We start from the raw sequence: 17264 nt of genomic DNA on the forward strand, positions 1-17264 counted from the left end.
TAGAGATGGGGTTTCACTACGTTGGCCAGGCTAGTCTTGAACTCCTGACCTCAAGTGATCCGCCTGCCTTGGCCTCCCAAAAGTGCTGAGGTTACAGATGTGAGCCACCATGCCCAGCCAGAACCTCGTTTCTATAAAAAATAAAAAATTGGCCAAGCATGGTGGCATGCACCTGTAGTCCCAGCTACTTAGGTGGCTGAGGTAGGAGGATCACTTGAGCCTGGGAAATCAAGGCTGCATTGAGCCATGATCATACTGCTGCACTCCAGCTGTAGTGACAGAGTGAGACCCTGTCTCCAAAAAAATTAAAAAGTCATTATTTTAACCATTATTTGATGTCTCAATCTCATTTGTAATATGCCAGGTAAGTAATCAGTTCACCTAGAATATTTCCATTGACTAGAGACTGTACCATTTCCTGAGACAGCATGTTTCACATTTGGATGATTTTATTATTTATTTATTTATTTATTTGAGACGGGTTTGCGCTCTGTTGCCCAGGCTGGAGTGCAGTGGCAGGATCTCGGCTTACTGCAACCTCCGCCTCCTGGGTTCAAGCGATTCTCCTGCCTCAGCCTCCCAAGTAGCTGGGATTACAGGCACACACCATCATGCCCAGCTGGTTTTAGTATTTTTATTGGAGATAGGGTTTCACCAGGTTGGCCAGGCTGGTCTGAAACTCCTGACCTCTGGTGATCCACCCACCTCAGCCTTCCAAAGTGCTGGGATTACAGATGTGAGCCACCGCACCTGGTCTATTTTATTTTTATAATTAAAAAAAATTATGTGGAGACAGAGTCTTGCTGTGTTTCCCAGGCTGGTCTCAAACTCCCAATCTCAAGTGATCTTCCTGCCTCAACCTCCCAAAGCACTGGGATTATAGGTATGAGCCACTGCACCTGGCCTTATTATTTTAACAGATTTTTAAATTTTAACATACCTACTTCCAGAAATAATTTTAGGCTTGGCTTGCAAGCCCCTTGAGTAGCTGGAGTTCAAGTGGCATTCACTGCTGGTTTTCTCCTAGTCCTTGACTCCCCAGTGGCCTGGCATGGGCGCTGTTGAGAGAGGGACACTTTCTGAAGTGGCCTGTGGAGCTCAAGGCAGGGCTGAACCCTCTGCCTGCTCCGCTTCAGGCCTCTGGCCCCTGGATGCTGAGCTGCTGCTGCTTCCTGTCAACACAGACTCTTCTGTGGATGCTACAGCAGCCAGACCTCCCTGGCACCCCCCACACCTAGAACGATATGTTCAGAACATAAAAGACTATAGTCATTATTAGAGGTGAAAACAGGTTCTTAGAGTGAAGTGTGCTCTTCAGGAAATCAGCTTCACTCCCCAGCACCTGGCTTCCCTGGTTCTTTCTGGATGAAGAAAGACCTTTACCCTACACGTTGGAAGTATATGTGAGCATCTCTTAATTAAAGCTACCATTTGAGAGGAATATAGCAAATCCTCAATACCTAACTAGCAGAACAGTGAGACTCTTTTGTGAAGTTCACACATGACCAGATGATGTGATGATACAGGGTAAGGCCAACAGGCCCTGTGCCTTGAAGCTTCTTTGCGTATCGGTCCCTCCAGAGGTGGCTGCTGTACACTTTCCGCAACTGGTTTGCCATTGCGTTTCAGCTCCAGCTGCATCTGAGAACACTCAAATGTTTCTTTAGGTCTTTTTAAAAAATTGTGATTAAAGATAACATAAAATGTATCATCTTAACTATTCTTATGTGTACAGTTCAGTAGTGTTAAATGTGTTCACATTGTTGTGAAACAGATCTCTAGAATTTTTCATCTTACAAACCTGAAACTCTGTCCCCATTTAACAACTCCGCCTTTATCCTCCCCCTAGGCCTTGGCAGCCACTATTCTACTTTCTGTCTATGACTTGGCTACTTTAGATATGTCATATAAATGGAATTATGCAGTATTCGTCTTGCTATAATTGGCTTATTTCACTCAGCATAATGTTGTCAAAGTTCATTCATGTTGCAATGTATGACAAGATTTCCTTTCCTTTTAAAGGCTGAATAATAATCTGTGATATATATTCACAAACACACACACACACCCACACCCACACACCCACAGTTTATCTGTTCTGTTGATGGACACTTGGGTTGCTTCCACCTCTTGGCTATTAAGAATAGTGCTGTTGGGGCTGGGCGTGGTGGCTCATGCCTGTAATCCCAGCACTTTGGGAGGCGAGGTGGGCAGATCACCTGAGGTCAGGAGTTCAAGCCCAGCCTGACCAACATGGTGAAACCCCGCCTCTACTAAAAAAAAAAAAAAAAAAAAAAACAAAAATTAGCGGGGCATAGTGGCAGGCACCTGTAATCCCAGCTACATGGGAGGCTGAGGCAGGAGAATCACTTGAACCTGGGAGGCAGAGGTTGCAATGAGCCAAGATCGCACCATTGCACTCCAGCCTGGGGTAAAAAAGTGAGACTTTGTCTCAAAAAAAAAAAAATAGTGCTGCAGTGAACGTGGGTGTGCAAGTATCTCTTTAAGGCCTTGCTTTCTGTTCTTTTGGATGTATACCCAGAAGTATTGCTGGATCATATGGTAGTTCTATTTTTAATTTTTTGAGGAATTGCCAAGCTGTTTTACAAAGTGGTTATACCATTTTCCATTCCCACCAGCAGTACATAAGCGTTCCAGTTTCTCTACATCCTTGCCAATGCTTGTTATTTTCTGTGTGTGTTTTTAAAATATTCACCATTTTGATGGGTTTGAAGTGATATCTTGTCATAGTTTTGATTTGTATTTCTCTGATGTCTTCAGGTCTATTTTTATATAACTTCAAAGACCTTGAAACTTTCTGATTGTCACAAGCATATCTTTTCTGCTCATCCAGTCAACAGCTGTGTCCCTCACTGTGGTAGATTTCCCAAATGAAAAATGCCTGGGTTGAATGAAGAAGAGTGGGGAAAAAATTTTAGAAAGAAAAATAAAAAAATATATCTAGAACTGAGGTTCAGCAAAATATGCTAATTGTTAGTGGAACTCAAAAAATAGTGAGTTTCCCCAAGCAGTTTTATGTGTATAGTTCAGTAGTGTTACGTATGTTTACAATGTTGTGAGATATAAGAAGCGTGTGTGTCTACAAGTTACTATTGATGGTGTAAACATTTTCTCATCTTGTTGATTCTGCTTTGATCATGGTTTATAGAACATCACTAATATTTTGTGACTGTAAATTATAATAGCGGATTCTTTTATGTGTGGGAATTATTTTAAGCTCAGGGACCATTTCCAGGTACAGAATATGATTCATGAGTTAGGAAGGATGATAGATGTGATTGTAATGACATAGCAAAGGTTTGTGGTTTCAGGTCTACAAATATAGACCTTAGAACAAACTGTAGATGGGCCATTTGACTTGTGGACTCTGCCAAGCCACATTGATAAAATAACTTTTCTTTAAGCCATAACATTTCACAAGAGTCTGCGCTCACCTCATCCACACAGTCAGAGAGCTCTTGGTCACCGCACTTCTCATGGCAAGGCCCCCTCAGGAATGGGCACAGGGTTTGCTTGGGACCTTGGCAGAGGCAAGCATGGGGCTGAGCCTGGCCCCATAGCACTGCCCCTGGGAGGATCCCTTCACGTTTGTGGCAGTCATTAACAAGCATGCAGGTCTCTGGTCAGCTTCCCCAAATTCTTCCAAGAGGTGCCTGCATTCAGCTGCTTGTGCTTTGTTTTGGCAACCCTCACCCACAGGCGCTAACACACTGTCCCTTGCCTGTGTCTGGGAGGAACAGAAGAGCCAGCCTTGAGGAGGTAGATGCTCATTGTAGGGCTTATTTGAAAAATTCTGAGTTTACTTGAAATGTAACTGGCACCTTCCAGCGTAAGGCAGTATTCAGAGACAGTTCTTGATCACATGACATAGTGAACATTTTTGTAATATTCAGATTTGAGGATTCCTTGCCAATCAACATCTTTGACTTATGTGTAACCAAACACTGTTACATTATTTGTTCTCTATACATTTCCATTTTATGTTAGAAAATTTGCTTATAAACAGATAAAACAAGTAATTTTTAAAAATGACAATTATGCAGGAAAATTATCTGTAAACGTTTTTTCTTTTTTTCTTTTTCTTTTCTGAGACAGGGTCTCATTCTGTTGCTTAGGCTGAAATACAGTGGTGCGATCTCAGCTCAGTGCAGCCTCTACCTCCAAGGCTCAGGTGGTCCTCCCACCTCAGCCTCCCGGGTAGCTGGGACTACAGGCACACGTCACCACACCCAGCTAATTTTTGTACTTTTTGTAGGGACAGGGTTTCACCATGTTGTCCAGGCTCGTCTTGAGCTCCTGGGCTCAAACGATCTGCCCACTTTGGCCTTCTAAAGTGCTGGGATTACAGGTGTGAGCTACCACGCCCGGCCATGTAAACTCACTTTTTTGTGTTTTTTTTTGAGATGGAGTCTCGCTTTGTTGCCCAGGCTGGAGTGCAGTGGCGCAATCTCGGCTCACTCCAACCTCCACCTCCCGGGTTCAAGCAATTCTCCTGCCTCAGCCTCCAGAGTAGCTGGGATTATAGGCATGCACCACCATGCCCGGCTAATTTTTGTATTTTTAGTGGAGACAGGGTTTCATCATGTTGATCAGGCTGGTCTCGAACTCCTGACCTTGTGATCCACCTGCCTTGGCCTCCCGAAGTGCTGGGATTACAGGTGTGAGCCATCTCACCCATAAACTCATTTTTAGAAGTATAAAAGAACAATGGCCAATAATGGTGGTAAATAACGATGGTATTGGGTGGGGAAGTGGGGATTCTGTAGAAAATCCAATCTCAGAAACGCTGTTGCAGTTGAGCGTAAAATGTAAGTACAAACATCCTGGGCATTCGATACAAAAAGAACAGTAGCAACTGCATTGTTTTGGACTCTTAAGAAGTTCTTTGACTTCTGCCTGATACTTAAATCCACAGAATTATGCCACAGATATTTGTGACAGGTGAGTTATCTTCCTTGTGAGACAGGTGACATGATAATTGCCACCTCCTTTCTCCAGATTTCTTTGAACTAGTGCATGCTGAATCATGATGCTGTCATTGTCCCAGGTGGACTCACACAGCTCTGTGGTCAAACAGCACTGAGCCGGTGCTCCTTCCTCCATCTCCAGCCTTCTCTGTCGCTGCAGCTGCATCTGGCAGGCGTGGACAGTCACCTTATGGTATATTGGGGTCTGTGGTGGCTTCCTTCAGCTCCATATCAGCCTGGTGTGCTTCTAGCAATGGGGCAAGTGGCAGCGCTGTCTCCTAGGCCCAGGATTGACTGGGTCAGTGTGTGTGGGCTCCCAGCCACTCCAGGATGTGGAGCCATGCTGTCAGCAACCTTCCGTGCCTGTGAGGTTTGTTCCTGGGAGGCCTGGCTAGACTTGGTCTGGATAGCTTTTGTCAGTTGCACGCTGTGGGTCAGCAGGTCCAAAGGGTGACTTCAGTATATTTACGTGTCCGAGAGTTTTCTGGCCCCAAGTCTTTGTTCTGTGCCTGATTCTTTCCATTTCAAAGACCTTAAATGTTTTGTGTGTTCTTTATAGTGCCCAGATTAGATATTGCAAAGGTGTGGGAAACCAGGGTTGGTCTGCAGGAATCGCAGGCTCAGGAGCTTGAATCCTGTGGGATCTCTATTTTTCTATCCTTTACCTCTGAAAAGGAGTATATGGGAGATCTGTGGTGTTGAGTGGGTTGTGAGAATTTTGGGTGTTGAAATTTACAACGAGGTATATAGTCTGATGTCTTCTCCACAGAAGGATCTTGTCGCTGCATTTGACAACGGAGACCAGAAGGTGTTCTTCGATCTGTGGGAGGAGCACATTTCAAGTTCCGTCCGAGATGGGGACTCCTTTGCCCAGAAGCTGGAATTCTATCTCCACATCCATTTTGCCATCTATCTTTTGAAGTACTCTGTGGGGAGACCGGTGGGTTTACCTGGTGATGCGGGTGGGTCTGAGTGGTGTGTGAAGGAACAGTGTTTGCTGTCATTGTCCACATGGGCATGGATTTCATATGTGGCTGTGCTGTCATAATGCTTACAAGGTACAGGCATCCTCTGTCCTGGTGAGTGATTTTCTACTGTATTCCCAGCAGTTTATATTCTAATTTCTATGGAGATTTAATAATTTCTGTAATCAAAGCTATATTCCTAAATACCTCAAGTTTTTGAAACCTCATCAAAATAAAGTTTATTTGGCAACTTAGTATGTAGGCGTGTATGTCTAAGAGAACATATATTTCAGCTGCATATTAGACCCTATATTAGAACATAAATTTATTTACTTATTTATTGTAGAGAAAGGGTCTTGCTATGTTGCCCAGGCTGGTCTTGAACTCCTGGGCTCAAACAGTCCTCTCACCTTGGCCTCCCAAAGTGCTGGGATTATAGGCGTGAGCCACTGTGTCTGGCCAGAACACACATTTAAACTTAAGTAGTGGAAAAGAGTACGTCTCTTTGTGGAAAGTCCTTTTGAGTGATAGGTTGAATTTAGCATCTGCAGTCCTTTCCCAGATGGGGCTGGAGATGGGAAGAGAGGAGAAGGCTGAAATGTGAAGCTGCTGCGGTGGCTGAGCTTTGAGTGCAGAGTAAATGACAGAAGGGCAGCAGAGGCAAGCTGGCATTTGACCCCGTGCATTAATGACTGCCCTGTGGACCAAGGTGAACACATGAGAATGTCAGAACACCAAAGGTGGGGACAGTGGTGGAGGGAGCAGCAGGACCATACATTGTGGTAGCTGTTGTTGGAAGGCTCTTCCTCAGGTTATCACTCTTGCAGGGAAGATCACAGGAGATTTTCATTTTCTGTTTGTATTTCTGTTTAAGTCTGGGGGTCAAAAAAGGGCTCATGGTATAGGTCAACTGAGATGTGTTTGTAAGAACAGGCTTAGTCTGTGTATGAGACTGTGAAGGCCATGATTGGTAGAGCCAGTGTGGGAGCAAAGCCCCACATTCACCTCCTCTGGTTTTCTCACTGAGGGCCAAGAGGAGATAGAAGCCCCGAGAGGGGAACTGACTTGCCTGGGATCCACATGGAATAGTGACACAGAGCGAGCCCAGGCCTTAGCACAAGAAAGGAAAGGAGTGACTTGGAAGCTTTTGTTTCCAACACCATAAAGAAATGCCTGTTAATCTTTGGAAACCGCTCCTGCTGGAGGCATGGGAATGCAGACAGATATTTATTTATATCTGAAAAGTAGAAGCGATGTGTCCATGTAATAATGGGGAAACTAGTTAAATAAATGTGATAGACAACACGAGGTTTTGTCCTGCCATTAAAAATGTTTATGAAGAATTTTAAGGACATGAGAAAATGGCAATAATAAAGTTAAAAAGCAGCATATTGAACTGTATATATAGTTCTCTGATCTTCCTGACATAGTTTCATTAAGGGGGAAATTTAGGGTGGATGGTAGAATTCTAGAGACAATGCACCTGCCAGGTTAGATAGGGGATGCCAGCGACACGACTGGGACAGAAGGAGCCTCAGAGAGAGGATGGGGTGAGCAGATAGACTGGGCATTGATCTGGAGACCTCAAACAAGTGTTTTCCCTTCTTCTAGGACAAAGAGGAGCTGGATGAAAAGATTTCCTACTTCAAAACCTACCTGGAGACCAAAGGGGCAGCCTTGAGCCAGACCACAGAGTTTCTTCCTTTCTATGCCCTTCCTTTTGTTCCCAACCCTATGGTGCACCCCTCATTTAAAGAACTCTTCCAGGCAAGTGTCAGCTTTTAACTCTTGTGTCAGATCCTGGGTGACATTGTGGTTTTACCTTCTATATGCTGGGGGCTTCTGAATGATGCTTTAAAAAAACTAAAATTTGCTTACATTAGTATTATTTTTAGTTATAACCATAATTTGTTTAGTCAGTCTCCTATTGGATGGTTAGTTAGGTTTGGTTTTTGCCATCCTCTACTAGCAGTGGTTTGCAACTTGTGCATACATTAAATCTGGAAGAGTTACAGTAATTAACACTTTGTAATAGCAAAAACTAGGAACAACCCAGTTGTACACCAACAGGAGCATGCATAAATACATTGTGTTATATTCACACAATGGAATATTATACATCAATGAGAATGAATGAACTAAATTACACATTGATGAAATCTTAAGCCAGATACAAGAGAGGACATGCTATGTGATTCCCTTTGTATATACATCAAAGCAAACAAAAGTAGTTTTTAGGCATATGTGTACCAGTGTTAAAATGTTACAGAAAGTTGGCTGAGCACAGTGGCTCACGCCTGTAATCCCAGCACTTTGGGAGGCCAAGGTGGGTGCATCACTTGAGGCCAGGAGTTCGAGACCAGCCTGGCCAACACGGGGAGACCCCATCTCTACTAAAAGTACAAAAATTAGCCGGGTGTGTAATTCCAGCTACTCAGGAGGCTGAGGCAGAACAGTTGTTCAAACCCAGGAGGTGAAGGTTGCAGTGAACCAAGAGTGCCACTGCACTCCATCCTGGGCAACAGTGAGACCTTGTCTCAAAAAAAAAAAAAAAAAAATTACAGAAAGTAAGGATTCTCACCTGCTCGAATGGCAACTTAACAATTTTTACATTATCACACACAGAATTGACTTTTCAGGATGTATAGTTCTATGAATTGTAACACACATATGTTTTGTTTGTTTGGTTGGTTGGTTTTGTCGCCCAGGCTGGAGTATAGTGGTGCGATCTTGGCTCACTGCAACCTCTGCCTCCTGGGTTGAAGCGATTCTCTTGCCTCAGCCTCCTGAGTTTAGCTGGGACTACAGGTGCGCACCAGCACACCTGGCTAATTGTTGTATTTTTAGTAGAGATGAGGTTTCACCATGTTGGCCAGGCTGGTCTTGAACTCCTGACCTCAGGTGATCCGCCTGCCTCGGCCTCCCAAAGTGCTAGGATTACAGGCGTGTGCCACCGCGCCTTGTTTGTTTGTTTTTTGGAGACAGAGTCTCATTCTGTCACCCAGGTCACTCTCACTCAACAGCAACTGATGCAATTCTTCCAAATCCCAGTACATTTCAGCATCCCATTCAGTTGTAATTCTGTAAAACAACTTTCATCCCTCCTGAATAGTAACTGCTAAACTGAAGGTTACTTAGTTGACCGCTTTCATTAAAGCAGGCCTTTTGTAGAGTAGCCCAAGTTGAAATTTTTGCTGTTTTTTCTTGATCATTCTAGATTTAGTTTTACCTACTTCCTCTCCCAGAAGTTTGAAGAAAAAAGTGGTTAAGAAGGTGATTAAATTTGGAAGGGTTCAGATGTCTTCGAGGATTAAAACAAAGAAAATAATAAAAATAAATTTTAAAAAATTAAAAATTAAATTAAAAAATTTCTAAAAATAAATATTCTTGGAAGGAGATGGTAGATTTTCTCACAGTGAGACTTCTGTTCCTAAGTATTCTGTTCGTGAATATTCTGGCATAGTGGCATAGATAAAGCTTGGATCCAGGTGGCAGTAGAGCTGGCAGAATCGGGGATGGGGCCTAGCAGAGGCTGCAGCTGGCAGCTTGACTCACTCAGATTTGGTGTTCCAAGGTGGAGTTCAGCTTCTGGTGGTTTAAGGAATTTAATGACCTTCCGTATTCATGGAGATTCATTTTATTCCATTTGTTTTCTTTTGTTAGTCTACATATGTTCTTTTAATGGTAATCACAGATATTTTAATATGTATACATAATAAAGTCAGTCTTTTGTTTTTTTTTTTTTTTGAGATGGGATTTCACTCTTGTCACCCAGGCTGGAGTGCAATGGCTCGATCTTGGCTCACTGCAACCTCCACCTCCCGGGTTCAAGCGATTCTCCTGCCTCAGGCTCCTGAGTAGCTGGGATTATAGGCATGCGCCACCATGTCCGGCTAATTTTTGTATTTTTAGTAGAGACGGGGTTTCACCATGTTGGCCAGGCTGGTCTCAAACTCCTGACCTCAGGTGATCTGCCTGCCTCAGCCTCCCAAAGTGCTAGGATTACACGTATGAGTCATCACGCCCAGCCATAAAGTCTAAATTTAATCTTTATTTTCTTCCAGAACATTCAAGGAACTCAGAATGCATTAACTTCATTCATCCCCTTCACAATTTATGTCCTTTTTTTTTTTGTCAAGTATCTTAGTTATATATTTTAAATGTACAAATTAAGAAGTTTTACTATTTTACGCAATCAGTGTGTGTAGATTTTCCCTTATAGCTACCAGTATTTTTGTTCATCATTCCTTCTTGTGTTAACGACCTTCCATCTGGGATAGTCGTCTCCTCTTATTTAAGTACATGTCTTTAAAACCCCATTTCCTTGAAGATCTCTTCTTTCAGTTCTTGTTTGACTACAGTGTCTTTATTGCTTTCTCAGATAGGATTAGAATACTAGGTTTAAAGTTATTGTCTCTTACTACATTGAAGATACAAATCCTAGCTAGATTGCATCATTTCGTAGCTCGCATTGCTGCTATTTTGAAGTTGGCTGTCAGTCTAATTGCCGTTCCTTTGAAGGTGATCAATCTCTTTTCTCTGGCCTCTGGGTTTGTATCATTTCCCTACAGTGTTTCTAGGGATAGATTTCTATTTTCACTTGAGATTTGTTGGGTTTCCTGGATGTGAAGTTTTGTGTCTTTCAACAACTCTGAAAAATTCTCAGTTAGTATCTCTTTGTATATTATCATTCTCTTTATTATCTCCTAGATATCTGACTAAATGTATGTTAGACCTATTATATTCTCCATGTCTTTTTTTTCATTAAAAAAATTGTAAAATACACGTAACATAAAATTTACCATTTTGACTTTTTTTTTAGTATTAAAGAGATGGGGTCTCACTCTATCCCCCAGGCTGGAGTGCATGATTATAGCTCACTACAGCCTTGACCTCCTGGGCTCAAGTGATCCTCCCACTTCAGCCTCCCGAGTAGCTAGACTATAGGCATGCGCCACCACCATTTTGACCATTTCTGAGGGTTCAGCTGAGTAGTGCTAAGAACGTGCACATCATTGTGCTTGCCATACCTTTTAACATCTTATGTTTCCTTCTCTTAATCTCTCTGGCTGTATTCTGGGTGATCTCTTCACATCTGCCTTCCAGTTCACAAACTCACCCTCCAGCTATGTTTAGTCTGTTCTTTAACGTTTTCATTGAATTTGTAATTTCAGTTAACTCTGTTTTTTTAGAAGTTTATTTTTTTGTTGTTTATTGAAATTGCTGGGACATCTTTATAGTCTCTCATTCCTTCCTGTCTTTTATTTCTTTAACACATTAAAACTTTAGGCCAGGTGCAGTGGCTTACACCTCTAATCCTAGCACTTTGGGAGGCCAAGGTGGGCGGATCACCTGAGGTCAGGAGTTCCAGACCAGCCTGGCCAACATGGTGAAACCCTGTCTCTACTAAAAACACAAAAATTAGCTGGGCATGGTGGCTAATGCCTGTAATCCCAGCTACTCCGGAGGCTGAGGCAGGAAAATCTCTTGAACCCGAGAGGCGGAAGTTGGAGCAAGCCGAGATCACACCACTGCGCTCCAGCCTGGGCAACAGAGCGAGACTCCATCTCAAAAAAAAAAAAAAAAAAAATTCCTTGGCTTCCTTGCTCTAATTTTCCTCCTGTCTCTGACCTCCTGTTCATTTAACAAATTGAGCCACCATGCCCAGCTTGGAAATGTTCTTATTCTCAGAGTTGAAAGCACAGAAAAAATAAGAATGGTCAAGAAAAAAATAGGTGACTCATATCCAAAGAGGCTTTATTTCAGTCTCATCCCTGTCATTAGCAGAGCATCATAAAGTAAGTAATTACATTGAAAACACATATTTGTTGGTAATACAAAATAGTAATCAACAACAGAGCAATCTAACTGGAAGTCTGTATGTCCCAAGCATTTTGTTTTGTTTGTTTTTTGAGACGTAGCTGTCCTTTCCTGAGATTCTTCTCTGTGTGGTTGAGCGTAGACCACCTTGAGTTGTAGCACCTGGGTGATTTCCCTAGGGCTGCCCTAGCAAAGTACCACAGGCCAGATGCCTTAAGACAGCAGGCATTCGTTGTCTTACAGTTCTGGAGGCTGCAAATCTGAAATCAAGGTGTTGGCAGGGCTATGCTGTCCCTGAATCCTAGGGGAGGATCCTTCCTTTCCCCTCCCAGCTTCTTGTAGCCACAGGTGTTCTGTGACTGTGGCAGCATCATTCCAGTCTCTGTCTCCATTGTCACATGGCCGTCTTCCTTCTGTGTCTGTGTCTAAATTTTCTTCTTCTTGTAAGGACATATTGGATTAAGGTCATATTGGATTAAGGACACACCCTACTCCAGTGTGACCTTATCTTAACTTTAATTACATCTGCAATGACCCCATTCCCAATGACCTCATGTTCTGAGGTACCAGGGGTTAGGACTTCAGCATGTATTTTGAGGGAACACAGTTCAATCCATAATAACACACACCTTATAAACAAAGTTATCATGCAGTATCAGGGAATTACACAATTTTTTAAAAATATAAGAACTCTCTGGTTGGGCATGGTGGCTCATGCCTGTAATCCCAGCACTTTGGAAGGCCAAGGCAGGTAGATCACTTGAGGTTAGGAGTTCGAGACCAGCCTGGCCAACATGGTGAAACCCCGTCTCTACCAAAAAAAAAAAAATACAAAAATTAGCCAGGCTTGGTGACCCTCGACCCAGCTACTCAAGAGGCTGAGGCAGGAGAGTTGCTTGAACCTGGGAGGCGGAGGTTGTAGTGAGCATAGATCGAGCCACTGCACTCCAGCCTGGGTGACAAAGCAAGACTCTGTCTCAAAAAAAAAAAAGAACTTTTTGCTCATCTGGCAGTATTTTTTCTAGAAATCAGATGGCGTACTGGCTAGAATGATTGGGTAGGGGTGGGAGGCATGGAGGAGGGTACAGAGCTGGAGAGGGAGAGACAGTGGGGAAGGATGGAAAGGTCTGAGGGCCATGGGGCAGCATCCAAGAGGATGGTGGGTAAGAATTTTTAGTGGCTTCGCTGCATTTTTGTGGAACTTCTTGGTTTGGGTGGAAGATATTTCTGTATAAAGAGTATAAGGAAAATTGTCCTGAGACAAAGATTGTTACTTGTTATGTTTTTTCTTATTTAAGTCATTAATTTTTTCTTCTTGATGAGCATTATTTGAGATAAATAATTTGTTTTTAAAGGACAAATCATGCTGAGACTATATCATAATTCTTGATATGGTGGGGTATTTGTGGCAGAAAATAGCTTCTGTCCTTTTTTCTTATCTAGACGAGGTTTGTGGAAATGAGTCCCTTTCTTGGGGAGACTCTCAGTAACTTAGTGATAATTGTTTATGTTACACCTCCCAGTGCTGTGCGTGCCTAGACTGTACTGAACTATTTTTGGTATGCAGCCTAATAAGGTTCCTTGTCACGACTGTGTTTAAATCACATGAAATAGTCAAATCATGTTCAGGGTTATTTTTTCCCTGTTTATGAAAGAACTCTTATTTTTTCTTCCTACTGTGGGCACTTGAATCTTCTGTAAATGAGTTGGTCAGATGTCCTAAACCTGTTTTTCACAGCCTTACATCACTGGCATTTTGCTTTTGGTTTCAATCACTGTGCAGGGTTTTTAAGCCTAATGACCTCAACTTGATGATGCTATTGGTACTTAGTAATCTAATGTTTGTATTTTTGTTCCCTTTTTTCTTTAGGATTCCTGGACTCCAGAGTTAAAGTTGAAGTTGGAAAAGTTTCTAGCTTTAATATTTAAAGCCAGCAACACGCCAAAGCTTTTAACAATATATGTATCCTTTTGAAGCAAATAGAGACCACCTGTGGTTTTAGAGCAGATTTTATTTAGAGTAGCACGCTGGCTTAGGTTTATTTAGGTTGCCTCATTAAATCGGGATAATTAATAGTGTTGCTTTCATATTTACAAGGTCAATGAATCATTAGTGGCAGGGCCTATAGAGATCAATTTCTATATCATTGGATCTCTGAGACTTTCTTTTTGGCTAGGTCTTATTTTGATGTCACGTGGCTAGAAGTTGTCTTGGTAGAAAAGAAAGTTTGTCTTCTTGTAAAAGAATTCCTTGGGATAATTGTCCCTTTGCAGAATGTCACTTAACCACTTTTAAGCCCTTCAGGCCATGGCATATGGATCGGGTGACCATCTAACTTGTCATTCAAATTGGGACTTCTTTTTAAATAACTTTATTGAGGTGTAAATTTACATACCATAAAATCTACCCATGGTAAGTGTACAATTTAATGCTTTTTGGCAAACGTACAGAGCTGTGCAGTGTCACCACAGTCCAGTTCAAACTGGGACACTTTTGAAAGTAAAAAGGGACACTAACTGGACAAAGTACCAGGGTGACAGGTGTAAATAGAGCCTGTTTCAGGAAGAGCAGAACATTAGGTCACCCAACCCATGGAAGACTAATTTCCCAAAGGTTATTAGTTTTTAAAGACAAGTATCTCTTATTTGGAATAAAAATGTATCCAAAGTTATTTCATAACAAGAACATAATGTTTTGAATGGTAAAATTGGTCACTGTTTTGTTTAATTTCATGAAAAATTTAGGCTACTTTGCCACGTAATACCTTCTGCTTCCTTTCTAACTCCAAAGCATTTGACTTTCTTGACCTAATTGAGGTTTTATTTGTCACTAGGATTCCATGCTACATTTCTACTTGAGCTTCCTAAGCCTTCCCTGTTGCCTGTATTCAAATTCCTTAGCCTGGCCTGAGCCAAATGGACTGATCTACAGCTCTCCTCTCTGCCTTTATATCCTTAAGGCTTTTGTTTAAATTCTTCTCTTTACCTACATACCACGATGTTTGCATATCCAAACCTTTTTCTTCCTAGAGTTCCATATACAGTGATTTTCAATGAAACTAGAACTTTTCCAACTTGACTTATAATTATTTGAACACGCTTTAAAAAAGCATTTCTCAGCTTAATTTTTTTTTGATACTGCTCCTTGTGGAACAGGGCTACCCCATAGGCAGTGTGCCCAGAGTAGCTCAGCTTAATAATTATGGGTGCCAATATGTTAAGAATCTAATCAAAATGATTTACATGGTAAATTATATTAGTTATATTAATAATATATTAGTATACTCAAAACAGTACCTGACTGGGCCCTGCAGCTCACGCCTGTAATCCCAGCACTTTGGGAGGCTAAGACGGGAGGATCACTTGAGCCCAGGAGTTTGAGCCCAGCGTGGTCAACATGGCGAAACCCCATCTCTGCAAAAAGTACAAAAAGTTAGCTGAGCATGGTAGCATCCATATGACTATAGTCCCAGCTATCTGGGGGAGACAGGTGGGCGAATCACCTGAGCCCGGCAAGTTGAGGCTGCATTGAGCTGTGTATTTTGCCATTGAACTTCAGCCTGGGCAACATAGTGAGACCCTGTCTCAAAAAAGTAAGAATAAGAAAAGATCATAGTACCTATTTTATAGGAAGAGTATGAAGATTGAGTTAATACATATAACTTGTATGAAACAGTCCAGTATATAGTAAGTGCTTGATAACTGTTAGCTGTTGGCATTAGAATTTTTAAGTACTTGTCACCTTTCATCCTGTTCTACATGCTTTGAAGCATATGCTGAAATACAGCAGGTAACTGTAAATAACATTCTAATATTTTCCTTGTTACATGAAAATACTTGTAGTTCAGTTCAATACATTAAGCTTCTACTATGAGTCAAATATTGTTCTAGGATTTAGGGATATAAAGAAAAGGCCAAGATGTAATTCTCTTAGCCAAACTGGAGCTTTGAACAATAAAATAGGAGTCTGTGAGGCAAACAGAGGAGGGATGGGAATTACAGGTAGAGGGAACAGCCTGTGCAAAGGCACTGAGACAGTGCCTGGGAAACTGAAATAATTTAATATTACTGGAGCAGAGTATTGACATAGACAAACTCAGAGACTAGGCAGGGCCTAGGTCATAAAGGTTTATGCCAAGTCCTATAAAGAATAAGGAGCCTTTGAAGCATTTTAAGTAAGAGAATAACAGTTGTATTTGCAAAAAATAACTTTTTACTTCCTGATTATAAAATCAACTATATTCCTTATAGAAAATTTGGAAAGTACAGAAAGGTATTTAATACAGACATACACCCAAATTGTAATAAAGGTAGGTACATGTATGTGTGTGTATATTTCTATGCATTTTTATCAAAGGAAGAGAACATCTTCCCATATCATTAAATAGCTTTCAAAAGCAGGTTAAGTTCCCTCAGAGGTTTAAACATAGAGTTACCACATGACCCAGGAATTGGTCCTGGCTGTACACCCAAGAGCTATATACCCTAGCTATATACCCAAGAGAAATGAAACATACATATGTCCACAAAACAACCTGTACACAAATGTTCATAGTAACATTATTCGTAATAGCCAAAAAAATGCAAACAACTCAAATGTCTGTCATCTTATGAATGGATAAACAAACTGTGGTGTTATCCAAATGATGGAATATCATTTGATATCATCCAGCCATAAAAAGGAATGAAGCACTGATTCATGCTGTAACATGAATGATCCTTGAAAGCATTATGCTGACTGAAAGAAGCCAGTGGCAGGGACCAGGTATTATATGACTCTATTCATAAAATGTCCAAAAGAGGCAAATCTGGAGAGACAGAAAGTATATTAGTGGTTGCCAGGGGCTGGGGAGAGCAGGGAATATGGGAGTAACTGCCAGTGAGTACAGGGTTTCTTTTGGAGGATGATGAAAATGTTCTGAAATTGATTGTAGTGATGGTTGAATAACTCTGAAAATACTGAAAAGCATTGAAATGTACACATTGATTGATGATTGATTGATTGATTGAGTCAGAATTTTACTCTTGTCACCCATGCTAGAGTGAAATGGCGTGATCTTGGCTCACTGCAACCTCCGCCTCCCAGTTTCAAGCGATTCTCCTGCCTCAGCCTCCCAAGTAACTGGGATTACAGGCACCCGCTACCATACCTGGCTGATTTTTGCATTTTTAGCAGAGACAGGGTTTCGCCATGTTGGCCAGGCTGGTCTCAAACTCCTGATCTCAGGTAATCCACCCACCTTGGCCTCCCAAATTGCTGGGATTACAGGCGTGAGCCACCACACTGGCCTGAAAGGTACACTTTAAATAGGTGAATTATACAGTACGTGAATAAAGTTATTACCAAAATATTAAGGAAAAGTTTAAGACAAATTAAGGGAAAAGAAACATGTTAAGTAACTGTCTTCAGTCATGCAGCCAGACGTGTGGGAACTGAGATTTGAACCCAGGCAGTCTGGCTCCAGAGTCCATGGTCTTAGCAACACTGTGC

The 17264-nt window shown here is 41.8% G+C and overlaps 1 protein-coding gene across 12 annotated transcripts in view; it reads left to right on the top strand.

Annotated features, from left to right (window-relative positions):
- The window catches only part of ARMC9 (armadillo repeat containing 9), a 197925-nt gene that overhangs the window by 10850 nt on the left and 169811 nt on the right, over window positions 1-17264 (top strand). For all 12 annotated transcript variants that reach the window (XM_019022755.4, XM_063695276.1, XM_055379749.2 and 9 more), the window contains 3 exons: window positions 5758-5928; window positions 7565-7720; window positions 13644-13736. In XM_019022755.4, the coding sequence (XP_018878300.1) occupies window positions 5758-5928; window positions 7565-7720; window positions 13644-13736 (420 nt within the window). The remainder of the gene's footprint in view (window positions 1-5757; window positions 5929-7564; window positions 7721-13643; window positions 13737-17264) is intronic.

This window comes from Gorilla gorilla, chromosome 11 (assembly GCF_029281585.2).
Source record: "Gorilla gorilla gorilla isolate KB3781 chromosome 11, NHGRI_mGorGor1-v2.1_pri, whole genome shotgun sequence".
NCBI classification, from domain to species: Eukaryota; Metazoa; Chordata; class Mammalia; order Primates; family Hominidae; genus Gorilla; species Gorilla gorilla.